Source organism: Eumetopias jubatus, unplaced genomic scaffold, assembly GCF_037043125.1.
Source record: "Eumetopias jubatus isolate StellerSeaLion01/CBP00866 unplaced genomic scaffold, mEumJub1_p1.0 scaffold_6, whole genome shotgun sequence".
Taxonomy (NCBI): domain Eukaryota; kingdom Metazoa; phylum Chordata; class Mammalia; order Carnivora; family Otariidae; genus Eumetopias; species Eumetopias jubatus.
In genome coordinates, this window is record NW_028274812.1 from 124,891,264 (window position 1) to 124,917,718 (window position 26,455).

General features: G+C 52.5%; 1 protein-coding gene across 1 annotated transcript in view; it reads right to left on the reverse strand.

The window, feature by feature from the left end:
• Positions 1-26,455, reverse strand: part of SLC22A23 (solute carrier family 22 member 23) — a 169,237-nt gene continuing 142,782 nt past the window's right edge. Inside the window, exons 5-10 of the mRNA XM_028122846.2 lie at positions 24,540-24,667; positions 16,287-16,389; positions 14,113-14,345; positions 12,341-12,373; positions 10,992-11,115; positions 1-959 (exon numbers count right to left, since the gene is read on the reverse strand). Coding sequence (XP_027978647.1) covers positions 602-959; positions 10,992-11,115; positions 12,341-12,373; positions 14,113-14,345; positions 16,287-16,389; positions 24,540-24,667 — 979 coding nt within the window. The 3' untranslated portion in view covers positions 1-601. The remainder of the gene's footprint in view (positions 960-10,991; positions 11,116-12,340; positions 12,374-14,112; positions 14,346-16,286; positions 16,390-24,539; positions 24,668-26,455) is intronic.

Consider the following 26,455-nt stretch of genomic DNA (forward strand, 5'->3'; position numbering starts at 1 on the left):
AGAAACCATACACAGACTCTCTAGCAAAAACCTAATCATTTACATTTCACTCTGTCTACAATGTGGTCATGGAGACACTCCATGACAGGTCAGTCTGTCTGCACACAGGCAGGCGGCCTTGGGGGATGTGGGCCCAGAGTGAGTGACCCCTGGCTCCGGTGTGGGGTGCTGGACGAGGGTGGTGTGTGACCTCCAGGGCCGCTGCGCTGGCTACTTACGGTGTCTTCCTCGGCAACCATGTCCCTCTTCCGAAGGAGGTGGTTCTGTTTCGAGATCAGTTAGAGGAAAGGGAATAAAGTGCTTCTCGTAAAAATGACCAAAATAAATACAAACATTTCATGGCAGAAAAGAAAGTCTGAAGGGTTATTTTCAAAGAGTTTGCTTCCTCACACACACGATCCTTAGAGTTTTGGAAAGACAATTTCCCCACACCAGTTGACAGTCTTGCGATCCGTGGCATCAGCAGCAGAATTGGGTTTTTCTGCCTCCCCTCCCCTACCCCCAGCCACGTGTTCGGTCCCTGGTCTGTAAACCTGTGCCCAAACAGCCCCCAAGCCCCTGGAGCCCACAGTGCCTCCTTCAGGGAAGGCCGAGCGCAGAGCTACATAGACTTCATGCCATTGGCTGTGGTGTTCTCGGGCGGCCCATCCCCTGCGGTGGCCGCATCGTGGAGGCCGGAGTAGTCCTTGAGCTCAGCGTTGGTGAGCAGGAGGGGCTGCTCCCCCTTCTTGTGCGGCAGGAGCGGCTGCCGAGTGTAGTGCTCCCCATTGGAGATGTTCTCGGGCAGGTTCTGGTTCCTGCTCTCAGGCAGCAGGAGGATGCAGATGATGCAGATGAGCGTGCAGCAGGCAAAAATGATGTGGTGCAGGAAGTAGCCTTTCTGGTTGTGCAGATCGATGATGGGCGCTGTCAGCATGCCGAAGCCCGCGCTAGCCAGCACCAGCCCCAGCCCGCCGCACCTGCGGGAGAGCACGAGCACACACGGTTAACGTCCACGGTCAGAGCCCGCTGTGGAGGGGCACAGCGCCACCCAGAGTAGGGACACACGGGAACAGATCATGGGGCCGACCAGGGCCTGGCTTGGGCAGGGGGCCGCCCCAGGGCATCCCAGACCACCTTCGCCTTGGCTATCTTTGTACCACCTCTAATTAATATTTTCTCTTGCTAGCTCAAAATTTTTTACTTTATTTTGAAAGACAGTGTTACACTACTGCTGTAAATGGACAAGCACTCGCCATAAATATGCAATGACAAAGTATTATTATATTATGCTACTTCCCAAGGTTTGCTCTTCATTTAGAAAGAGGTCAGTGGGCGGGCGGGAGGTGGATTAACAGGGGTTAAAGAGGATATGACAGACAAGCCAGCACTCACAGAGAGTTTCTCCAGCCATAACTAGAGAGACCGGAAGATACTTTAAAAGACAGTGATTTTTCTCACTGTGAGTTCTTATTGTTGTGTCCCATATACTTCCTAAAATCAATCTGCACACCACCAGTGGGAGCGGCCCCGCCTCTGCAAGGTGCTGTGCCAGAAGCCACGTGCTGTGACTGACTGAGAGAAAGTCATAGAGCACTGAGCTCAGAAAGTACTACATGTGAGCCTAGAGCGTGTGCCACGTATCTCCACTCCTCTGCCGTTTGGGGGAACCTGCCAAAGTTCCAAAGAGATTAGTAGATATGCAACATTTAAAAAAAATCCATCATGGCTCGGACATCTCTCCTTTGACATAAAAGCATATTTGCGGGGGAGAAGGGGTCATGTGGCCTCTGAGGAAGCAGTGCAATGCTGGGCTGTGGTAAAGGGGACCGCGGTGTTCGCGTGACCTGTCCCACCGGTCCTACTGTGTCATGCAATGCACAGGCCAGGGAGGCCTGCCCGGTGTCTGCTCTGGAGCCACAGTGAAGGATCAGTCTGGTCACAGTGGTCTCAAGGAAGGGGGAGTAGCGTTGTCTGCTTCGCATCAGAGTGTGGACCCAGACCAGTGGGAAGAGTGTATGGGGATGTGGATCTCAGTTGGTTTAAAGAACTTTCATTGGAGTTGCTTAGGAGCTATGCATCACCCTTTAGTGCAGTGACCTTTATTCTTGGATGCCCGAAGGCAGAAGGCTTCTGTGGCGGGCTCTCAAGGAGCCCCTGGTTCTCTTGGTTGGCACCATAGGTGCCTGTAACTCATCAAACTACTGACTGACCTACGAGGGCACGAGACACGAGGGCAACATACAAAGGTCAACTGTATGTCTACACACTAGCAACAGAAGCTGAAAATGAAATGAAGAAAATTCTATTTGTAATAACATCAAAAGAACAAAATACTTAGAAATAAATAAAAATAAACGCAAGACTTGGGGCGCCTGGGTGGCTCAGTCGGCTAAGTGTCTGCCTGTTGATTTAGGCTCAGGTCGTGATCTCAGGGTTGTGGGATCCAGCCCTGCAGCGGGCTTGTGCTCAGTGCAGTGTTTGCTTTTCCCTCTCCCTTTGCTCCTTCCCCTAAATGCACGTGCACACGTGCTCTCTCTCTCAAAGAAATAAATAAAATCTCTAGGGAAAAAAAAATGCAGGACTTGTATACTAAAAAGTATAAATCATTGCTGAGAGAAAATTAGAAATATAAAATAAATGACAAGACAGTCCATGTTCATGGATTGGAAGACCCAGTCCCATTAAGATGGCAATTTTTCCATCTTAGCTGGAATGTATAGATTCAACATAATCCCTATCAAATTTCCAGATGATGTGTTTTTTTCCCCCAGAAAATGATAATCTGACCCCAAGATTTATATGGGAATGCAAAAGACCCAGAACAGACAAAACAATTTTGAAACATAACAAAATTCAAGGACTTACCGTCCCAATTTCAGAACTTCGTATAAAGCTATAGTAATAAAGACAGTGTGGTGTTGGTGTATCCATAGATCTATGGAACCAACCGAGAGTTCAGAAATAAACTCTTATATTTATGGTCAGCTGACTTTGAACACAGGCAAATTCAATGGGGAAAGGAGAGTCTTTTCAACAAGTGGCTGGGACAACTGGTTATCCACGCACCAAAGAAAGAAGTTGGGCCTTTACGCAACATCATACACGAAAGTGAGCTCAGAATGGATTACTGACCTGAATGTAAGCGCTAGACCTGTAACACTTTTAAGAAGAAAATATAAGGGAAAATCGCTGTGATCTTAGGTGAGGCAAAGATTTCTTATATCTGACACCAAAAGCCGGATCCAGAAGAGAAAATGATCAATAGGACTTTTTTATTTCTCAAGAAAATGGAAAGAGAAGCCACAGACTGGGAGAACATGGTTACTGAGCATGTCTGAAAAAAGACTTGTATCCAGAATACATAAAGAACTGTAGGAAGACAAACGATTTATATAACAGGCCAGGGATTTGAATAGACATTTCTTCAAAGACACTGTACAAACTACAAAACAGTCAAAGCACGCAAGCAGATGTGCAGTATCACTGGTCATTAGAGAGATGCATATCCCAACCACAATGAGATCCTGGCTTACACCCATCAGGACGACAACAATCAAAAAGGCAGAGAATGGGGGGCCCTGGGTGGCTCAGTTGGTTAAGCGTCTGCTCAGGTCATGATCCCGGGGTCCTGGGATCGAGCCCCGCATCGGGCTCCCTGCTCAGTGGGGAGTCTGCCTCTTGCTCTGCTGCTCCCCCTGCTTGTGCTCTCTCTCTCTCAAATAAAAAAATAAAATCTTAAAAAAAACAACAAAACAAAGGCAGAGAGTGACAAGTGTTCATGAGGCTGAGCCGAGAACGGGACGCGCAACCTCTGCCGCTGGGAAGGAAACGTGGGGCAGCGGCCGTGGAAATCCTGTCAGTTTCTGAAACAGTTAAATGTAAACTTTTATGTGACCCAGCAACTCCGCTCTCATGAGACACAGGAAACCTGTACCCCACAAAAACTTAGAAGCGAATATTCACTGCAGCATTATTCATAACAGCCCCAAACCAGAGAGAATCCTGACGTCCCTCACCTGTTGATGGATAAACAAACCGTGGCCCATCGCGGACAACGGAACAGTACTCCGCAGTAAGGAGTGCAGTAGTGACACCTGCCACAGTGTGGACGAATTTCAAAAATTATACTAAGTGACTGCAGACTCCATTTATATGAAATTTTGAACAAGCGGCGGGGGGCAGAGGGGGGGCGGAGGACAGATCTACAGAGACAAAAAGCAGATTAGTGATTGCCTGGGGCTTTGAGTGGGGACAGGGACGCACTGCAGAGGGCCAGCAGGGAACTTCCTGAGGTGATGGAAATGTTCGACATCTGGATTTATGGGGCTGATTGCATTCAAGATCACTGAATTGTGCATTTAAAATGAATGCATTATATGGTATGTACATTATACCACAGGGAAGCTTTGAAAAAAACAAAAAACAAAACCAAACCCAAAACTGTTCTAGCTGTGGGAACTGGGGCCTCCTGCTAACACAAACCCCAAAGCTTCGAGTGTGGGTGGCCAGCCAGGCCTCCCCTGTCCCCCCTGCTGCTCCGCCTGGGGCGGGGGGTTCTGCTCTGCTTTGCTCACCCTGTGGCTCGGCAGCGGGTTCCCTCTCCCTGGCGCCTTCCCAGGGCCTTGCTGTCAACAGTGAACCGAGAGTCCCTGCTGTCTACAGTAGGCCCTCTGGCTGGCCAGTCCTGGGTCCACACGAGTGACAGAAACGAGGGGGACTCGGCATCTTGGGGCCCCCCAGGTCAACAGCTGTCCCTAAAGGGCCACGGTAAAGTGGACGTATCAGTTTGGTGGTCAAGACGGGGAGGAGCGTTCTCAAAGAATGGAACAGAAGAATGACAATCGGGTGTGCGTGGGTGAGACAGCGGCGGGGGGGGGTCTCCCTTCATTTGTCACGTTTCATAACAACAAAAGACACGGCTCTCTTCCCTTCTCTCAGCCCCAAATGAGAAAAGGCCTTGTATCTCTGCATACGGGAGGGGGCTCCTCACACCCCTCGTGCTGGGTGGGGAGGCGTGGGGCCTGCTGTCCTGGGGACAAAGCCAGAGTCCGGGAGCGGCCGGACTCCTCCCTGTTCCAGCCTCCTCTGTCCAACCCAGGACAAGCCCTCTGGCTGCCAGTTCGGCCCGTCTGGGTCACACTCCCCTAACCAGCCCGTCTCGCGTCCTCGCACTCCCTGGGGCTCTTTCTTCACCGCTGACAAAGTGACTCTTCCCTCTCTCAGGGCTCCCTCCTGCGTCTGGTCGAGCCCTGGCCCCGCACCTGCCTGACCTGCAGCCCCAGTGCCCGAGCTCCTTGGCTCTCTCCCTCACCCCCTCCGCGAGGAGGCCCTGGCCACTCTGCTCAGCTCAGCTCTGCCAGGTCCCAGGCGGCAGCGGTCTCCCGCTGCTGAGGAGGCGGAGGAGGCTCTTCGAGGCCATCCCGAGGCCTGGCCCAGGTCCCGGCATGGAGCCTCACGGAGGTTAAGGCTGGTGGTGGTGGCCGCCCGGCCCAGCAGGCCCACACCACAGGCCAGGCCAGAGCAGATTGCTAAAATGGCCCTGATGATTCCCACCTCCACGCATTCATACCCTTGTATCTTGAGTGTGAGCTGGACTTAGGAATTCACTTTTTACCAACAAAATATGGCAAAGGAAAGGGGATGTCCCTTCCGTGATTAGGTCATGAAAGACTGACTTCTGGCAGATTCTTGTGCTGGCTTTGATGAAGCAAGCTGTGATGCTGTCATACTCCAGGTGGCATGGAACTGAGGTGACCTCCAGCCAGCAGGGAACTGAGGCTCTCGGTCCAACAGCTAGTAAGGAACTGAATCCTGCTGTTCTGGTCCGAATGTCTGTCCCCCCACCCACCCCGATTCCTGTGTTGAGCTCCTAATCCCCACTGTGATGGTGTTAGCAGGCGGGGCCTTGGGGAGGTGATGAGGTCCATGAATGGGATTGTTGCCCTTAGAAAACGCACCCCAGAGAGCTCCCTCACCCCTCCACCACGGGGAGGACATGTAATCCCAAAGGGATAGCGGGAAGATGGCCACTGATGAACCAGGAAGCAGACTAACTGAACACCAAATCTGTGGACACCTTGATCTTGGACTTGCAGGCTCCAGAAATAAATTACTGTGGTTTATAAGCCACCCAGTCTGTGCTATTCTGTTTTAGCAGCACGAACACACGAAGACCAATTACTGAATGAGCTTGAAGACCAATCCTACCCTGGTTGATTACCACCCATGGGGGATCGTGCAGCAGAGGGCCCAGCTAGGCTTTGCCAACTCTGCCCACAGAAACCGTGACACAAAAAGCCTGTGTTGTTTTAAGCCACTAAGTTTTGGGATAATTTGTTACACAGCAGTAGATAACTAGTACACTCAGCGAGTGATGGAATTTCCTAGCCTTAGCCATGGAAGAAAAAGACAGCCACCTCTCACCCAGGCTGTGATGTGTCACCAGTCCTATGTGTTAGAAAGCCTTTCGCCAAGGGACAGACGTTAGTCCTGCTAACAAAGCCACACCATCGCGCTACTGGGCCGTCAAGGGGACACAGGTAAGGAATAGCAATATTTTGGGGGGCATCCCCCAGATACCAGCCCCCTTCCCAGGCAGATGGTCCCAGACCACCTTTTGAAGACACCTCTGCACCTTTCTGTTAGTTTTTCTTCATATGCCTACCGTCCTTATTTAGTCTATGAGCTTGTCAAGGGCAAGGATTATTTTCTAGAATATCAACCGGCATGTATTATTTATGCTTAATAAATATTGGATGCTTATGGATTACGCTGGCTTCCTAGGTAGGAAGGTCAGCTCACCCAAATGAATGGGGCGGGTTAAAAATAGATGACCGTCAGGAAGAGCGATGTCATGGGAACCAAGAATACGAACACCTAAAATAGCCACTTCGTCTTTTTGGTCATTCTGGCTACTCTGGAAGCCACAGGATGTTGCGGGGGACAGACGGATGCCAGGGATAATGGATGTGTTTCCCTGCGTCCTTTAATGCCAGTAAGACACCCTTTTCTCTGAGACCTTCTGGATTTCCGTGGGACCTCCCCGTCACTACGTGTGGACGGCACTGACAAGCAGGGAGGGACACTGACCTTGCTCAGTGCATGTAAGGTCCACACGTGAGTTAACCTACAGGGAGGGAGTGTACACAGACCCACGGGGAAGGAGGTAGAGGTCAGTATGGGATGAAGTCTCACTTCACAATGCCAAAATAATACATTCATAAATCATGTCAAATATATTTATGGTAGGATTAGACAGCTCACGTAAGTGTCTACGTGTGTGTGTGTGTGTGTGTATAAAATGCAGTCTACGTACGTGTGCATATACAATATGCAGTATTTCTTGATGTATTTTTTCCATGAAAGCAATTTTCTGTTTGGTTTTCTATCAAGGATACCTTGACATTATTCAATAAGGTTAGGAACACGTTTGAAAGAATTCGGTATACCATTCTTGGCTTTGTGTTGTTTTTGTAATCTCCGTTTAGAGAATGGGGTGATTGTTACGTGCTTGGCTTTCAGGTGTTTATCTTCCTTTTCCTCCCCTAAAATGCCGACTCTGTGCATTTTCTGCTTTTCTTCAGATTGTCACTAGAGGGCAGCATATGCCCATGTGTAACTATCAGAGCAGGGGGGCACCTCAATTTACAGATAAAAGAATCGGGGCAAATTTTGCCTCCTTGGGCTTTAGGAGCACACAGAAAATTTTAAATATCCACTGGATATCTTTATTTCACTAGTAATTATATCTAAATTAAGGATATAAAGACTGATACACAAGCAGACTTATTAGAAGTAGTAAGCTTAAATTAAGAATTCTAGAATCTTCAAATCATCCTTTTAAACGTGAATACCAAGCATCTTGCGTTTAAACAGAACAAACCAACCTCCCATTTCTCACTTCCTCTTCTGTCTTACTCAATTTGTCTTGACTACATTTCTGTAAAGTCAAGGATAAACAAATATTTGTGCCAGTTTTGCAGAAATAAATAGAACTGCCAAAAATATTTGGGTAGGAATAATTAACAATATCCGTTGTCAGCTACTGAGGCTGGACCCTCTCTATATGCTCTTTCTCCCCTCAGCATCACTACCCTATAACAGGGCCATCATTTTAGGGCAAAGAGAGGACGTCTGGCTGAAGGACTTGCCTAAGGCCACGTGAAGGAAAGTGGCCTCTGGGATCAGACACAGCACCATCTGCCCTCATGCCGAAGGTCGGAATCGGAGGCTCGAGGCCACAGCCTCTACGCTTCTGTTGTTCTTCGTCCTGCCGCCGAACTCCTAACTTGCAATGCCTTGGCTCCTCGACCTTAGCATTCGTTATATATTTGTGTGTGTGTGAGTGTGTATCATATATGTAAATACATAATAGATATATATTGAAGACACACATTTTTAAAGAAGTTAGACTCCATATGTCACCTTGCACAGGGCGTCTTTGTCCTTGGTGCCTGTTCTCGGGGCAGAGGACATCAGGGCCCAGGTTCTTAGTCCTGAGGTAGGAGGAGGGAGGAGTTACTCAGAAGGAATTCTCAGAGAAGGCAACTTCCAAGAAAGAAGTTTCTAGAGAAAAAAGTGGGACAGCCTGAAGGGGAAGAAAGTGGAAGATACCAGGAAGGAGCAGCTGAGCTCAGACCAACCAGAGCAGTAACAGCCGCGGCCCAGGGGCTTGGAGGGAGCCGGTGTGGAGTTGCCGGACAATGAAGTGGGCTTGTTAGCACCGGCACCTGCCCCTCTCGGAACTAACCACTTTGGTGAGGGGTGAGGAGGACGGTGAAGGCCTCAGGGGCTCCCACCTGCAGCTTCCAGATGGACACTGCATGGAAAAGATGGTCCTGCCCAAACAAGCCACCACCTGCTTCTAGATCAACCAGGCCCTGGGCGAGAGGGTGCTGCACAGGGTCCTCCCCGTCTGCCTGCAGAGGCACCCAACTCCTGAAGCCTCAGGAAGAGAACTGAGGAAGAGCTTGTTGCCAACGAACAGCATCCAGACCAGGCCTGGGTGGGAGGGAAGCCCTTCTCTGCAATATAAAGTCTGGGTGCGATCTCACGACACAACAGTAATTAGTACGTTCATTAGACTCTAGTGAGTCTGTCATTCCTGGACAACGGATTTCCACAAGCCTCTGTGCAAAACAGTTCTTATCCTCTTATTTGCTTCTTGTTAGTGAATCCTGGCATCTTCCCCTGGGCTACTGTTCTGGTTCAGAAGGGATGTTTTTAATAAGAGCCTTGTAGAAAAAGGTTCGTTTGGTATTAAGAAAAATGAAGCGCGTGTACCACTGTATGTCAATTATACTTCAATGAGGAAAAGAAAAAGCTCACAGACCCCAAGCCGCTCGGCCTCGTTTATCTGGGATTTAGCTGTGCGAAGTAGGGGGAGGGGAGGAGGGTCAATTTCTGTCCCGGGGACTCTGCGGGAACTGTCCCTGGGTGTGTCTGCAAGAAAGAGGCCGCTGAAAGGGAGGGCTGCGGAGTGACGCCAGGACCCCTTCCCTCCTGGCCAGAGACCCCCTTTGGACTCGATTTCCTTTCATCCCTCTGGGAGTACAAAAACAGCACCAAAGGTCAAATATTTTTTCTAGTGTGTCATCTTGGCAAGCTGAATCGAAGAACGTATTTGTTGAATTTCTGTCCCCAAATAATCTTGGCAGGTCTGCATCAAAGAGGTGGAGGAGAATGTATTTCCTTCCATTTAGCTTGTTAAGCAAAATCTAACAATGACTAATGAGGTCCACCAACCAGCACAGTTAAAGGGTGGCCGCCCCCAGAGAAAGGTCCACAATCACACGAATCTGCGAGGAGACCAGCTGGAAAGCCAGAGGTCCAACCTTGACTTCTGCTCTAATGAAAGAACCCTCTTTGCTGGATTCTTTGGTCAAGGAAGGCAATTTTCACTAGGTAAAGAAAAGACACAGAGGGAGATGCTATCTGCTTGAGGCATTTTGCAACCTCGAGCATGAAAGAAGCTTCAGGCTGTTCTCTTCACTTCAGCTTAGGAGAGGGTTGGCACAGGATGAATTACGTGGCATTTAATTGCATTTTTTTTCTTACATACACAATTCCTTGGCATTTTATTCCACGGGCACGAAGTAGCCTTCAGACTTGGTGTGCACTATAAAAATCTGGGAGAACGAAGCAAAATGAGGTCATGTTGAAATTTCTCTTGTCAGCATGACTCCTGGAAATGTGGGAAGAAAGTCCACGGACCTACCTGCCTTTGCCCAGAGCCCTTCACAGCACCCGAGGGGCTAAAGTAATTAGTCTGCACGAGTCCCGCCTTGACCTGTCCTGGGCTGTCTTGTTTGCCCGCGTGGGAAAGTCAGGGTGGACGGGTGTCATCATGCTGACTTCTGGGTTTTCTTTCACAACTGAGTAATTGCCTAATTTATTCACAATTTATATTTTCAAAAAGCATGTGTGTTAGCAATGCTAATGATCTTCCCATGCCAAGTTCAGTGTGATGTCAATCATGATGAGCCCTTCCGTAAGTCACAAACAGTAATTACCGGGAAAATGACATGAGTCCGTAGTTAAGTGATGCCCTTTTAAATGAAGGCAAACCCTTTTATTACGCTGTAATCTTAATAACATCAAAGGGTGGGTAGCATCCAGGTACCACTATCTGGGACTAGCACCAAGAAAGGATCATACCTTACTCTGTGAACTAAGACAAAAGGAGTTAAGCCCAAGCTAACACCCCCTTTCAGGTGGAACCAGGCAGCGCTTCCTGCACCCCGAAAAGTTCCCCGCTCCCTGCTCCTCTGGCTCCTTGCCTAGACGGAGCCCAGGGTCACGTTCTCAGCTGACTCCCAGTTTCCTCGGAGTCAGGGCAAAGCTCCCCAGCGGAAGGCCTCACATGCCCGGTGCGCAGGCTGCACCCTGGTCCTGAGGCCAGGGTGGGACACAGCTGATGCTGGTTCCTCCCACGGGAGCCTTGCTACACACCCAGGCCTCTCCTGAGTCCTAGGGAGAAGGCGCGGTGTGGGGCCCCTGCCGTGACCTACCTGATTACCGTGGGGGTGATCTCTGCACAGAAGAACACACTGAGGCTTCCCACCGCGTGGGAGGCGAACATGCCCACGATGGAAAACGTGATGGAGAATTTGTCCTTGACACTATCACTCATACCTGAAGGAGAATCAGAGGGAGACGGTGAGGGGGGCGGGCAGAAGGGAAGGGAAAAGGGGGCTGGTGAGGCAGGTGGGGGGGGTGCAGAAACAGCAGCGGACAAGGGACGGGGGAGGGTCTAGGACCACACAAAGGGTCTTCCCCCTTCCCCTTTCCCTAGTTCAGGGTATAGCCTGGGGCACTCAGTTCCCTCTCGAGACCGAGGAGCGCCTCCAGGTGTAACAGGTCAGACCCTCTTGGCAGAAGGCTTTGTTGGGGTTCCCATGATTGCCTGCAGGCCTGGAATGCTGGAGCTCACGTGGACTTGGCCAGGATTCGAGAGGCCACAAGCCGTGCCTGGCAGGAGGGGAGGCTGGTGGTCTCCCGGGGCTGTGGCAACGTCCCTTCTATCCCAACCTTCGGAAGAACAAGGCCTCCGCCTCCAGAGAGCCCTGGCTATTCTGGCCTCGGGTTTGACCCGTCCAGTACCCAGGACAGGGTATGCTGGGTTGGACTGAAGGGAACAAAAACTCCAGTAACCCAAACAGAAGAACTTATGGCCTGGGCGGGGGGGGGTGGGGTTGGGGGGGAGTGCTCAACCCATCCGAGCACCTTGCAAACGGCGCCAGAGTCTGACCACACACCCGGGCAGCATCTAGCACAGAGCAGTGGCATGCGGTTGGGGTCATACATCTGGGGCACAGCCCAGTTCCCTGCAAGGCCGTATCCTGAACGCAGGGGGTCTCACAGCTGAGAGTCTCGGCAGCATGGGCGTGGGGCAGGCCAGGCACGTATGATCAGCAGCTCTGCCATCCCCGTGGCTAAAAGCAGCGAGCGGCCGTGACGCACAAAGGGGGACAGCAGCTTCCCCTGGCGGCACAGTCAGCCAGGCGTCCGGCGCTCCCTGGGGCTTTCTCATGTCACCCAGGGGCCGTCCGTGAGACCAGCTGCAGCAGGGCCCCGGGCTGACTGCTGAGGCCGCGGGGAGAGGCGAGGCCATGCATGCAAGCCAGGCAGAGACGGGGGAAACGAGGTGCTCTTTCTAGAGGCAAGAAGGAGTAGAGAATACAAATGTATGCTTATAGTGTCCAACCTACGGCCAACTTCAGCTGCAACTCTTGAAGGATAAGGAGAGAGGGGGAGAGAGACAGGGAGGGGAAACCACAGGTCTGTGAGTCTTGATGAAAAGTCCCTTTTGGGCGCAATAAAAAGTGGTCAAGTGCACCGCACGGACATTGGGGCTCACCTGAGTCTGGATGCTGGCTGTATTTCCCAATCACTGCGCCCCCAGGAATGACGGCCCCATGCGCACGGGGAGGAAGACAGTGAGTGAAGGGGGGGAGAGAGAAAGCCCGTTAGGTATGAGGCCACTACTGTGCTTACCACGTGACTGGCTTCTCAGTGAACTCCCTTCCAGCCTGGGTTGGCCCCACTGCACCCCTCCCCCGCCCCGTCAGACCCCCTGGGGAGCAGGGCCAACACCTGCTGGGGGCCAAGTGCTAGAAGGCTGCAGAGACCTGTGGGTGAGAGAGTCCCCGGACACGGGATTAGCGCCCGACTGAACAAAGCTCCTTTTGTTCAGAGGGGAGGGCGAAAACCCCTCTGGCCTCCAAATATGGGGGAGAATGGAACTCTTCAGAAGAGAGACGCCCGCAGCTCTTCTAGACCTCAAGCCGAAGGGTTAATTTCATGGTGAGCCGCTGCTGGTCCGTGCTCCAGGGAGGAGCAGGACCCCGGGGCAGACCCTCTGGGCGGCAATTCCGGCAGCTCTGGGCCTGATGCTCACGGCTTCTCCTGTGCACCTAGGTCCCGGGCCTTTCCGGCTCAGGGACAAAGAGGGCACCCGTGGCACTCCCAGGGCTGCCTCTCCCTGCACCCAAAGCTCAGGAGCTTGCACAGGGCTCCCGGGCAGGGTAGCGTGGGCAGCCCCCATCAGGGGGACAGACACCACTTCTCTGTTTTCCTTGTCACAGCTGAAAATAAGATCCGTCTCCCAGCAAGAGGCAGAATGCACGGGAACGTGACCAGATTAGGAAAATGGCTCCCGAGTTTGAAAGGAGCTGTTCTTTAATCCAGTTTGCACGACGAGGTTGAGAAAGGTTTGAGTTTTTTCCTTTTTCTTCTGTTCTGGACATTGACTCTCACACCTTGGAGGACGAGAAGGGCCTGTTTTCTCAGCAGCTCTGATCTGTGCTGCACCTGGACAGTCCTAGAGTCAAATTCCCAGCCCTCAGGTGGGCTCTCCTTGTGCAGGAGGGGAGTGATCCGCGGCATCTGTTTCCCGCAGGGTCCAAGCCTGCCCTGGGAGCACCGTGCCTGGTGAGAGAAGGCTCAGCTGCCCAGCTCTGGCGTGTCTCGCTCTGGGCGGGTCAGAGGGATGCCTGGTGCTATTTCCACGCACAAGGAGCTGTGTCAAGCATGCGTCGTCGTACAGCTGGAGGAGCTGCAAGGATTCCCTAGTTTTTCTGTGAATTATTTTTAACATTCACCGAGGAATTCTTTGGCCCAAGGACAAGCTGATAAACTTGGGAACAGTCGCTGAAAAGCAGTGTCCTGATACAAGGGTGTCAAAACGTGCCCCTGATTTCCCATGAAAGAGCGCTTTGTTCTTCTTGTCACGTGACATATGACAAAGACACAGTCTGGCCCTCCGTGAAGTCATGCCCGCCAGCGCTCTGCGGGCCTCACGTGCTGGGGATGATGGTGGAGCCAGGAACGCTCCCAGTTACAGCCCCGGGGCCGGGATGGTCGGGGGCGGGGGGGGGGGTGGGGGGGGGGTGGTGGTGTCGCACAGTGCACTCCATCAACGGCAGTCACCATGGACATTCCAGTTCAAACTGGTCCCTCCCAAGGCACTTTCCTCAAGCTACTGATTTTGGAATAATAGCTCAGGTCACAGAAAACTTTCCTCAAGTCTCACCCAGCTCTGTCCAATACCCTTTGGTCATAGGCCAGCTCCCCCGCCCCAGGCTCTGCCCGCCGCCCCCCAGGCCCGTCCCCGCCCCCAACCCCACTCACAGTTGAGAAGCCCGAGCTGCAGGAGCGAGGCCAGGGCCGTGAGGATCATGAAGAGTAGCAGCCCGCCCCTGCGCCCCAGGAACCTGACCACCATGCACATAGCCAGGCAGGATGCCAGGGCAATACTGGCCACGGTGTAATAGTCGGCATAGAAGTTCTCCAGCAGCGGCACCTTCACCTCGTGGCCCATCATGCTCCGTGCAAAGCAGTGGTGGATCCCGTAGCCCGTCAGCCTGTGGGGAGACACACAGCCGAGGGGGGCAATGGGCAGGCGGACAAAGGCAGGAGGGATCAATGACCAGGAAATAGAGAGGCAGCTCAGCATGTCACAGAAAACATGCTGTCACCACGAGCGAATGTATGACCGGGTGCAAGGCAAAGGGACTTCAGAGACATGACAGGAGCGTGCCCCTCATGGGGGAGGGGGTGGCGGTTCCCTCTCCTCCACCATCCCTTTAGCAGAAGAGTGGGGTGTAAAAGCAGTGAGACCGTCGGTTCGAACACCATCCAACAAATCCATCACGCATGACAAAGCACTCCCCACGCATCAGCTCACTTCATCCCATGTCGGTCCCCCCAGGAGCTCCTGTCAGACCCATTTCACAGAAGGGCAAAAAGGCCCAAGGAGGTTAAGCAGCTCGCACCAGTCTACCGAGCTGACAAGTGACAACTTCGAAGGCATCCTGCCTATCTGGGCCTCTGCCTCTTCCTGCAGCATTCAGGGTTCTGGAAACTTGGGGATCCATCCAGAGAACTACCTACTAAGCCCATTCCTGCTGCTATTGACAAGACACGCCCTGGGAAAGCTCTAGGAAGTCAGGCCAAATGAAGACATCTGGTCTTGGAGACTCTGTTTCCATTCTTAATTTATCACTGTTTCCTTCCCTCTGCCCTGGGTCAAGCCTCTTTCCCGCCCCCAGAGGATCATATAAACCTGCCCGGGAAACGTTGTGTCCGGGCCCCTGGAGGCAGACATCCAGTCTGGGAAGCGGGAATCCGAATGCACCCGGGGCCCCCACCCCCACTCCCCCGGGAGGCTGCAGGTGCACGCGCACCACGTGGGTAGCGCCGTGAATGCCCATTCGTGACGTCAGCGCTCGGCAGCCGGCCCAGAGCTAAGAACCTCCTTCTCACCCAACCCCTCTTCCGTGCTTTGGGGAAATCGAAGTGCTTTTATCACACCATGAGGATGCGTCAAGGTCAACTGCAACAGACCCCTGCCCCTGCAGGAGGAAGCTGCTGTTTGCCAAATGAACTCATTTCCATTTGGGAAATCCTCCGCAGAGGGCCTGCCGGTGCCGTCCTTTTATCATCGAGCAACTGGTGGAGACTGGGTTCACCTCTGGGGATCCCAGATAACTTTCTCTGCTTCTCAGCCTACTGAGGTCTCAGGGAAACCTACCTTTTTGTTCTGGTAGGAAGGCAGTCTTCTGACCACAACAGGTAAAGAGGTCAGAAGCGTTACACAAGAAGCATTAAAATGGAAACTTGGCATCTCCTCTATGTCACAATTTGTGTTTCTTTCCCCGAAATAAAAGTTGGAGAAGTCATTCCATTTTTAATGGTCCCATTAGCTAGCCTAGCTAGCTACTCTCTGTCTGAGACTGGACAACAGCACGGTGGCCGTGTCCGGAGCCGGCTCTGGGCCGGGAGGCTGAGGCCTCAGGGCTCCGGCCCTGACCCACCGTGTGCCCACGGCCTCCATCTCCCTGAGTGTAGGACAGGGTGTGAGCAGGAACCCCAGTATCGAGAACTGATGAAGTAGAGCTGCTTCGAAAGAAACAGCTCTGGGAAATGGTAGGACCAGGGCCTTGACCCCGGGCCTCGCTCTCTCCCGGACAGCAGTCCTGAGGCCGTTCGCAGGTGAGTGTAAAACTACCCCCACCCCATAGCCTCTAACATCAAATAAGGGTTAACCCCCCCGCCCCCGACCTTAGATGACCACTGACCCTGAGTGAAGGCCACCTTGTGTGGTCAGGGAAGGGCAGGGTTATTGAGCTGTGAGTCAAGATGAGAAAGACCTTCTCGGTAACACTGATGCCGGGGCTTAGCCCAGGGCCTCTCGGCAAAGAGCAAAGCCCGGGGCTGGCTGTGGGAGGAGGAGGGCCCCTCTGCCCTCTCCTTCCCAGCCTCTCCCTGACTTCCACCCTCTCCGTGTCCCTCTTGCGACTCACGAGTTCACACACAGGACCACGATGTTTTTCCACAGGTTCCGGGTTCCCACCACTTTCACGATGCAGACCTTCTTGGGCCTCCGGGAAAGCTCCTTCTCCAGCTCTGCAGGGAAAGAGAGCCTGTGACCTCTCGGCAAGACCCCGGACAGGCAGCCTCACAGATGTTCCCGAATTTGGGCATCATGACAAGGGGAAACATTTTTTTTTTTTTTCCGTTAAGCTAGGGGATAAGGGTCTGGCTCTGAGGTTAGAAAAGGCATCCACAAAGACACCAGCTTTGCAGTTCAAATTTCCCCGTGGGGCCTGAAGGGAGCCACGACATGCCGTCAAGAGTCCCTTGCCGCTGCAAAGCCTTTCTTGCCAGAGAGGCAGGACCCGCACAAATAAGCCATCAGGGTAGACTCACCCCGCTTTGCCCGAGCACAAAACTAAATGATATTCTAGGTCACAGAGGCACTAATCAGGTTCAGGCCATATCAAAACAAGTGCTTCCTGTCCTTCTAGAGTCTGACCCGTCTGCCTCGCCACGCTCCTGTGCTCCTTAGCTTCGTGGGCAGCCATCTCCAAGTCAGGCCTGCACACGTGAGTGCACACATGTGCACAGAAGGGCAGACACAAGTGTATGCACACGTGCCTGTGTGTACGTCTTCGCCAACAGTCAAAGGTCTTTGCGACCCAAGCAAGACAGGCAGTGCTTTGCTCAGTGATGTGACCACCCCCCAGCGCATGAGACGGAGTTTCTCGGGTGGCTCAGACCAGCTCTGAAAGCCGTTCTGAACAGACTCCGACAGGCGCCTCCAACGCCCCACTCACAAGGTGGAGCAGTTTGCCGAAGGCCGGGTATCGACCTGGCAGCCTCACAAGAAAGGTCAACACAAGGAAATGCCCCAGCCTCCTGGAGCTCCCTGTGCGCCCAGGAGCAGGAATGTCCCACATTCAGCCTCCGACGCCCCTCCCCGCTCTCCCAGCCGAGCGGTTCCTCAGGACTCATTCTCTACTTGGGAGCTCAAAAGGGAAAGGGAGACCTAACCCACTGATGGGTGGCCGGTGCTCCTCAGGACTGTCAAGGCCACGAGAGATAAGGCAGAGGCCAGAGGAGGCTGGGGAGGGGTGACCACTAAGTTCCATCCTGGATTGGGATCCTGGGACAGTAAGTCATCAATGGAGAGACTGGTAACAGCCAGGGGAAGGCTGGGGTCATTTAGGTGTATGTACCAGCAGCAGCTTCTCGACTGAGACAAAGGTCCTGTGGTAATATGTTAACAGTGGGGGAGACGGACAGAGTGCAGGGTATTCAGAAATTCTGTACTAGTTTTGCCACTTTTCTATAAACCTAAAAGTATTCCAAAATAAGTTTACTAAAAAACCCAAACCAACCAAACAAAAACAAGCAGTATGGGTGGGAAGGCACAGTCTACTGAGGAAGGCTTCCGAGCTTGGAAGAAAGAAGTACCTCAGGAGAGACCCCAAAGCAGCATTTGCGGAGGAGACCGAGCTACGGAAGTGCGCTCTGATATCTCTTAGGGCCATTCCTACCCCTGGACGTCCCCAGTTCGACTCTCCTCTTCTACCTCTTTCCTGCCAGCCCATGGAAGAAGGGCCACAAACCTTATTAGCTACACTTTGAAGGAAAATATCTTGCTTAACCACGAGGGTTTTTTTTGGATCAGTGTCACCAGCTGGGGCATGAAGGGAGAAGGAAAAGTCTTTCGCTGTCTGAGGGATGCCATGCCACCTGAGTTTCCAGAACTTTCTTCCTTCCCCTATTTAGGTACAAAATTGAGGTCTATGCACAAGCTAGAACAGCTAGCACTTCAGCTGTCTCTCCATGGATCCCTCCAACTCCCGACATCTTCCCAGCCTTTACTTTCCCCCCTCTGCAAACATAGGCTGATTTGATTTACAAACATCCTTTCCCCTTGGTTAAAACACTAAAAAACTTTTAAAGAACATGGAATTAGTATGGTTAGCAAATAATATTGGATCCAATGGTCTGAGTGTCTTCACTGTTAAAAAACTCATCAAGGGGCGCCTGGGTGGCTCAGTCGGTTGAGCGTCTGCCTTCAGCTCAGGTCATGATCCTGGGGTGCTGGGATCAAGCCCCACATCGGGCTCCCTGCTCAGTGGGGAGGTCTGCTTCTCCCTCTCCCTCTGTTGCTCCCCCTGCTCATGCTCTCTCTCTCTCAAATAAATAAATGAAATCTAAAAAAAAAAAAAATCAGCCTCATCAGGAATCAACTATAGTAGCCACACTTGCTCATCATGGAAACTGTCCAAGAAGAAAACGGCTGTTAGAATGTTTATATAAATTAATTTTTTTTTTTGGTAATGTGGCTCAAACCTAACGGCTAATACATGAAACAGATGTTTAAAGAAGCTGCAGCAACTGCAATTGTGACCTGAGTGGTGTTTTTTTTTTTTTTTATGACATTAAACTGTACAGCCCAAGGTCTACAGAACTGACTGTAATCTACAGAGGTAACTTCATTATTCTAAACAGAATTAAATTAACCTCTCTGGGGCTATTGATATGTTGTCTCGGTTACATACATCACCAGCCTATTAACGACAACATCAAACTGCCTCAGCACGAAGTCTGTGTCTCTGGGACAAAAAGCCCCCAGCTCTGAGCTGGAAGGACCAGCAGATGACCCTCCATCTCTCTAGGCGTCAGATGGAAAGCCGGGATGGCCTTGAGTCTTTGCGCGCGGCTGCACAGGGTTACAAGGGGAGTGCCAGCCAAGCAGACTCTGAGCACCAAGGAAGTGACTGTTAAAAGCATTTCCTCTCCCTGTCCTCCTTCCAAGCTCTCCGACCCTCTGGATTCACAGATTAGATTATATTCAGAGGATCAGAAAAATGTCAAAACAAAACCAAACGGGGCTGACAGAGTTTTGACCAGCCGGCTGCCCCTACTCTGTCCTGCAGTCGCTGGTGCCCTCTCCTCCGCGTTTCTGCGGATCCCTGTCAGATCACAGCTTCACCCGCAATGCAGCAAGGGGTCTGACAGACCTGGCAGAATCCCGGTCTTCTTTCTTTTTGTTGGGCTTCCTCTGTGCCTCAGTTTCTCAGCTGGCACATGGGACAATGCCCCTCTCTTGGAGCACTGTTACAAGGACCAAAGGGAGCAGATGAAGCCCCGCATGGCCCTGGGTGAGCAGGCGCCCCTCCTGGCCAGTGTTTTGGCTGACCAAGACGGTCCCCAGCTGCAGAAGGGACAGGTGTCCTTGCAGACACCCAGGAGTCATGACCTCTACATACGGAAGAGATCCAGGTGAGGGGCCAAACCCTGCTTCCCCAGGACAGCACAGAGCGAGGAGAGGACAGTGCTGGATCACTCAGTGCTCAGAGATGCAGGGCAAACACACAGACGATAATTTGCATTTGTCTGGATGGGGGGGGTGAGATTAACTGGCTTTGCTTTTATACTTATGTACACTGCTGATGTGCTCCTGGTGAAACTGGGAAAACATCAGTTATGGCGATGGGGAAAAAGACAGAGAAGTAGGGGAAAGAAGGGGGGAGGAGGAGGAGCAGGAGGAGGACGAGCAGCAGGAGGAGGAGGAGCAGGAGGAGGAGCAGGAGGAGGAGGAGGAGCAACAGGAGGAGGAGGAGTAGTAGGAGGAGGAGCAGCAGGAGGAGCAGGAGGAGGAGCAGCAGGAGGAGGAAGAGCAGGAGGAGGAGGAGCAGCAGGAGGAGGAAGAGCAGGAGGAAGAGGAGGAGCAGGAGGAGGAGGAGCAGGAAGAGGAGCAGCAGGAGGAGGAGGAGGAGCAGGAGGAAGAGAAGGAGGAAGAGGAGGAGCAGGAGGAGGAGGAGCAGGAGGAGGAGGAGGAGCAGGAGGAGGAGCAGCAGGAGGAGGAGCAGCAGGAGGAGGAGGAGGAGCAGCAGGAGGAGGAGCAGGAGGAGGAGCAGCAGGAGGAGGAGCAGGAGGAGGAGCAGCACGAGGAGGAGGAGGAGCAACAGGAGGAGGAGGAGCAGGAGGAGGAGCAGCAGGAGCAGGAGGAGGAGCAGCAGCAGGAGGAGGAGGAGCAGGAGGAGGAGGAGCAGCAGCAGGAGGAGGAGGAGGAGCAGGAGGAAGAGGAGGAGCAGGAGGAGGAGAAGCAGGAGGAGGAGCAGGAGGAGGAGGAGCAGCAGGAGGAGGAGAAGCAGCAGGAGAAGCAGGAGGAGGAGCAGGAGGGGGAGCAGCAGGAGGAGGAGGAGCAGCAGGAGGAGGAGCAGGAGGAGCAGCAGGAGGAGGAGCAGGAGGAGGAGGAGGAGCAGGAGGAGGAGGAGCAACAGGAGGAGGAGCAGCAGGAGGAGGAGGAGCAGCAGGAGGAGGAGGAGCACGAGGAGGAGCAGCACAAGGAGGAAGAGCAGCAGGAGGAGGAGGAGCAGCAGGAGGAGGAGGAGCAGCAGGAGGAGGAGGAGCAGGAGGAGCAGCACGAGGAGGAGGAGCAGCAGGAGGAGGAGCAGGAGGAGGAGCAGCACGAGGAGGAGGAGCAGCACGAGGAGGAGGAGCAGCAGGAGGAGGAGCAGGAGGGAGGAGCAGGAGTAAGAGCAGCAGGAGGAGGAGCAGGAGGAGGAGGAGGAGCAGCAGGAGGAGGAGGAGGAGGAGGAGGAGCAGCAGCAGGAGGAGCCGCCGCGGTGGCCCCGGAGCCATTATCAAAAGCGCGCACTAAGAGCTCCGCGGCGGTGGCCAGGAGGCCTGGAGGCAAGGAGGCCAGGAGGCCAGGACCGGAAGCGGAGAAAACACCTGCTGTCTCCTCTGCAGAGCCCCTCCCCCCTCAGGTAGGGATTTGGACATGATGGTGCTCGGCCATTAGAACAAGTGCTTCAGGCGCAAGCAGATGAGACCGCCTAGAGGGATCTTATCAAAGTCACCTCAGATAGCTCACTCTTTGAAATCTGCCCCAAATTTCGGCAAGTGACCCGGCAGCGCTGACCTCGGTAAACTGCCTCTCCAGGCACGTGGCCACAGTTGGCCCAAAGCCCGGAGGAGGGGGAGTCGGCTGCCAGCGGGGTTAGCAGCCGGGCACCCGGCCTCCGAGTCACCACTCGCTAGTGCTGGGACTCTGGGCAAGTGACCTAACCCTGGGGACACGGAGGTGGCCAGATACACAGACCTGCTCCTCACCTGGTTCTGACCAGGCTGACAAGACGGAGGGGGCGGGAGAGGGCAGAATGCAGGCTGGATTGCTGAGAAGGGCCGGGCGAAGCCCCTCCTGGGCCTGATGGGGGGACTCGCCCTCCCTTCCCGGCAACGAGGGCCAGGCGGGCTTTTCCGGGGGCGCTGCCCACACAGGGCCTAATGCATGAGGACAGAGGACAGCCACTCCCCGCCCGGGGCTTGTTCCTTCCACCTGGAGGGACATCGGCAGTGGGTGGCAGTGCTCCCCAACACTCAGCCTGTCTGGGCCCCGCTTCCCCATACGACAAACGGGTGATGTGATGATTGACCTCATTAAGGCTCTGGCGAGAAGCAAATGCGGGGTGTCACCCAGGAAGACCCGGGGTGGGGACGGCCCTGCGGGGGTGGGCATTCAGTGCGTTCCGAGAGCCTAATGCAGGCTGCAGAGTCTTCGAGAGGCAGGTAGAGGTGAGGCAGGGTCTCAGAGCACCTTCACCTCAGAAGGTCTGGGGGATCTAGCCAGAAGGCCCAGGAGGCTGCTGAGGGATTTCTGAGCAGGTGGTGTGAGCAGGTGGTGTGAGGGGAGGGGCAGCGAGATGGAGACAAGGCAGGTAGACCAGGTAAGGGACAGGGATTGGTAGGTGGGCGAGATGAGGTGATGGGAAGAAGATTCCAAGCAGAGAAAAGCAGCCTCCAAAAGTGTGAAGTGGCCAATTCTGATGACCTGCCTTCCCCCAGCACTGGCATCTACGCGTTTGACAGCGGGGAGTGAGCAGAGGTCCGAGGCAGACGGGAACCGTGTGTCCCCAGCAGCGAGTGCCGTGACACCCCTCCCAAGTGGGGCTGAGGTCACATGTGTCAGCCACCTCTCCCCTCCCCCCAGCCTCCTGCGGGGACAGCAGCAAAACTCGTAAGCAAAGAAAGGAAAAAAAAGATTTAATACCACTTTCCAAAAATAGGAGAAAAATGAATCGGTATAATTAGGATTGAGAAAACAAGCTTTTCCCAGACAATATTTTAACCAGAAAGAAACAGAATGTGGTGATTTCATTAGGGAAATGCCAGAAACAGATTATACTGTAGGACTTAAGAGCATTAACCTGCTAATGAATGGGGCCTGGAGAAGTTTGGGAAGATGGCCCTCAAAGGGGAAATGAATTCAATACTCATTCTTCTCCACAGTGACACTGGTGTCTCTGTCTGTGAGCTCCCCCAACTCCCTTCTGCTTCTGCTGGACTTCCTGGGTTCAGGTCCCGGCTCAACTACTTACTAGCTGTGTGACCTTCGGCAAGACACTTCCCCTCTCTGTGCCTCAGCTTCCTCATCTGCAATTCAGGATAATTATGGTACTTCTCCTATAGGACTGTTGTGAAAAAGCTAATGTATGTAAAGCACTTAGTATTAAATATTAAGTTAGTATTTGCAAATCATTTGGAAAAGTGACTGACATCTAAGCACCATGTGAATGTCATCCCATTTATTCTCATTGTCACTGGATAAAAAGGAACCACAGGTGCCCCTTTGCAAAGCACCAGCACTCAGTACTCATTGTGTAAAGCAGACCTGGCTCATGGCCTTTTTTCCAATAAAGCATGGGCCCCAGGCTTCCCGAGCCCGTCTCCCTGTGCTGGAGTGCCAGGCAGAGCAAGCCAGCCCCACAGGTGGAGGCAGCCGAGCCTTGCTGTCCCCATCTCCCAGGTCATGGATCCAGGCCAAGGCACAGACGCCATTCTGGTCAAGCAGTAGCATCTGGGGAACTTCTAGTGACCATGAACCCTAGATCTGAATCAGGAGTTTAATGAAAAGCCTGTCTAGGAACCATAAAACAGATGATTCCAGAAGCCCTTCCTGGCCAGTGTGATTCAGATTTCTTGCATGTTCCTTCCCCGTTGTGAATGGAGACGTGACACGTACATTCTCCTACCTCGCTTAGGTCTCTGCTCACCCGTGACCTTGGAGCCAGGCTCCCCCAAGCGTCTGACTGGGATCCCTCACCATCCCCCTCTATCCCTCCACTCTGTGAATTTTTCTGACAGCATGCCTCCCTCCTGATGGACTGTACATTTCATTGTTCACTGTATACCCTCCCTTGCTTGCCTGTAAGCTCCACGAAAAAGGCAAGGCTTTGCCTGCTTCCTTCTCTGTTCTAGAACAGGGTCTGGTATACCGCAGGTGTTTAGTAAATATCTGTTGGACAGAATTTCAGATCGTGGTGGGGGCTGGGGGATGTACATATTCTCTCTTGGGCGGGGCCCGAAGAGTATTTTCCTGGGAAATTTGTAACAACAGTATCATCGGGTTGTTGCCATGGCTCAGAGCCTGGGGTTGGTTTTATTGGGACTTTCAAAGGGTCTGTGCACCATGTACATCAGAATCTCTGCTATTGCTTATTAACAATGCAATTTCTCCGAACTTACTCCAAATCTCCTGGATCAGAATTTCTGCATACAAGGGAGGGAACCGGGGATGAGGATTTTAACAACTTCCTGGTGATACTGACAGATCCCCAGCCTGAAAGGCCTGATCTAGCTTGTGGCGATGCTCCTGATACACACACATTCTATGGACCTGACTCCCAAAATGAGTAATACACTATCTGTTAACTAACTTGAATGTAAATCAAAATCTAAAAAAAAAAAAGAAAAAAATTAAACGGCTCTGAACTACTCTACAAAAAGACTTCACTTTCCTATTTCTTCAGATGCCCAACAAACAGGTCATGACAGAGACAGACAGTGGCATCTCTGAAGGTCATACGTGGGAAGAGAGAGGCAGTGCGGACCAGTGCCACCCCAAGCCAGGGCTCTGCGGGTGTATAAACCGGGCTGGTAGGCATGGCTCTGTACCAGACTCGGGCTGGACCCCTCCCAAACATTCCCGGGTGACTGGGTGCCTATTAGGCTCATGCCTCACTTCTGGGTCTGGACAGGACAGCATGTTAGACTTGGTCAGGAAAGAATCTAACACCTAGAAGGTGGAGAGAATTTCAATTCCCATACATTCCTGGTCCAGCTGCAGACCAACCATTATGGAAACTTAAACCAGGAAGGCAGCTGCTTGGTAAGACTGTGGTGACTTCGTCCAGGACGCGTGGCACCTCTCCCAATCGGGGTGGGGCTGCAGGGCTGAAGTGAGCACTACTCACCAGGCATCACACCTTTGATGTCACTCTCAGGGTTCATGCAGTTCTTCTGCGTGAAGTGCAGGATCAGCTTCTTTGCAGCCTCAAACTGCTGGGTAGCCATCAGCCACCGCAGGGACTCGGGGAATATCCTTCAAAGACACAAAGGGAATGGGTGAATGTCTTCGGTTCTGTAGGGCATCAAGAAACACAGCCCTGGGACGCCTGGGTGGCTCAGTCGGGTAAGCGTCTGCCTTTGGCTCAGGTCATGATCCCAGGGTCCTGGGATGGAGCCCTCCATCGGGCTCCCTCTCTGTGGGAAGCCTGCGTCTCCCTCTGCCTGCCGCTCCCCCAGCTTGTGCTCTCTCTCTGACAAATAAATAAAATCATTAAAAAACAAAAACAAAAACAAAAACCCACAGCCTCTGGCCTGGGCCTGGAAGCTTCACAGGTGGGTGGCATTCACTTCCCACCCACGTGAAGTAATGGCCAGTGAATGCTCAGGACGCTCATGAGCCGAACCAGAGAAGCTAAACTGTGCGCAGGGGAAGGGGTCTAAATTTTTTTTGAGAAAGTATAAAAATGATGACTTTCAAAACACGGCAGATAGGAACAACAATCCTACCATTTGTGTCAAGAAATCAGTGTGAACTTTTCACTAACTACGGATTTCTACAGCAAGTTTAAGCAGTTTGTTGAAGCGCTGCTTTTGTTATATTTTGTCACAAAAACCAAATATTAGTAGAATGATTTTAAGTTTAAAAAAAATGCCCAATGTGAGCAACCGGACAGTTATCTTCAGTTTTCGAACATGGGACGGCTTTCACAGGACTTACCTATAGAATTACTTTCATGTTGCTGCTAACTGCATGTCACATCTCTCTGAAGTGACACCACGTAACACAGCAGGTTTCAAGTTTTATTAGCCAACAGATTCCTTGTTTGTGTTTAGAATGAGACCTTGTAAGGAGTCCCAATTTAAAAAAAAACCACTAGTGTTTTACTATCAGTGCATTTTGTAAGTTTACTTTTATGACAGTATTTACAAGTCAATCAAAGAGAACAGGGTGCCTGTCTGGAGCAGGGGTTAGCTCACTTCTCCTGGACAGTATCAGTAAATATTTTAGATTTTGCGGACCTGCGAGGTCTCTGTGGTTAACTCCTCAACTCTGCCATGTGCCCGAACAGCCACAGACAACTCGTGCAGGAACAGGTGTGGTCGTATTCCCTTTGAACTTTCCTATAGAAGAGGAGCCACCCCTAACAGGGAGGAAAGTAAAAGCTGGAAACCAGCCCCCCCACCCTCTGGTCATCACCGTATTTTATTTTGGTTATATAGTATCAAGGAATCATGACTGATGTGGCTAAGAAGTTAGCATTGCAACTACCCCTCAGCAGCCCTGCAAGCTCTGGAGAGCCTCTAATTAAAGTAATCCAGAAACTGGCTTGCAAATCTTCTGTTTGTTCAGGCGGGATCCCATACGCAACAATGAAATCAAGCTTATTTTCCGTGTTGTACTTTCTCTAAGCTGTCTGATCAAGTTACTGAGCACTGAGAAGTGGGTTCAGCTGCTCCTCTGATTGTAGATTTTAGGTCCTGGTTTGGGTGCAGCCCTCCAGGCGCGGGCCACTCTGAGTAGCCGGGCCCCTGGTGGGTGATGGCAGGGGCCTTCTGTGTGGATCGGAGGCGCTTCTATAAACAATGCTGGGGAGGCTGGATAGACAGCCTCAGTCCAGTCCAGAAGCATCCCCAATTTCCAGATGCCCCATAGGACAGCCTATAGGCAGGCCACCTGCCATGGCCCTTGACTACTGGGCCCAGTGAGGCTCCACATGGCGATGGCCTGAATACTGGACCCGGGAGCCCCCCGGACTTCGGGGTGCCTTTCGGCAGGGGGCCCTGTTGCCAACACCAGTTGCCGAGCTGCCGCCTTCTTCAG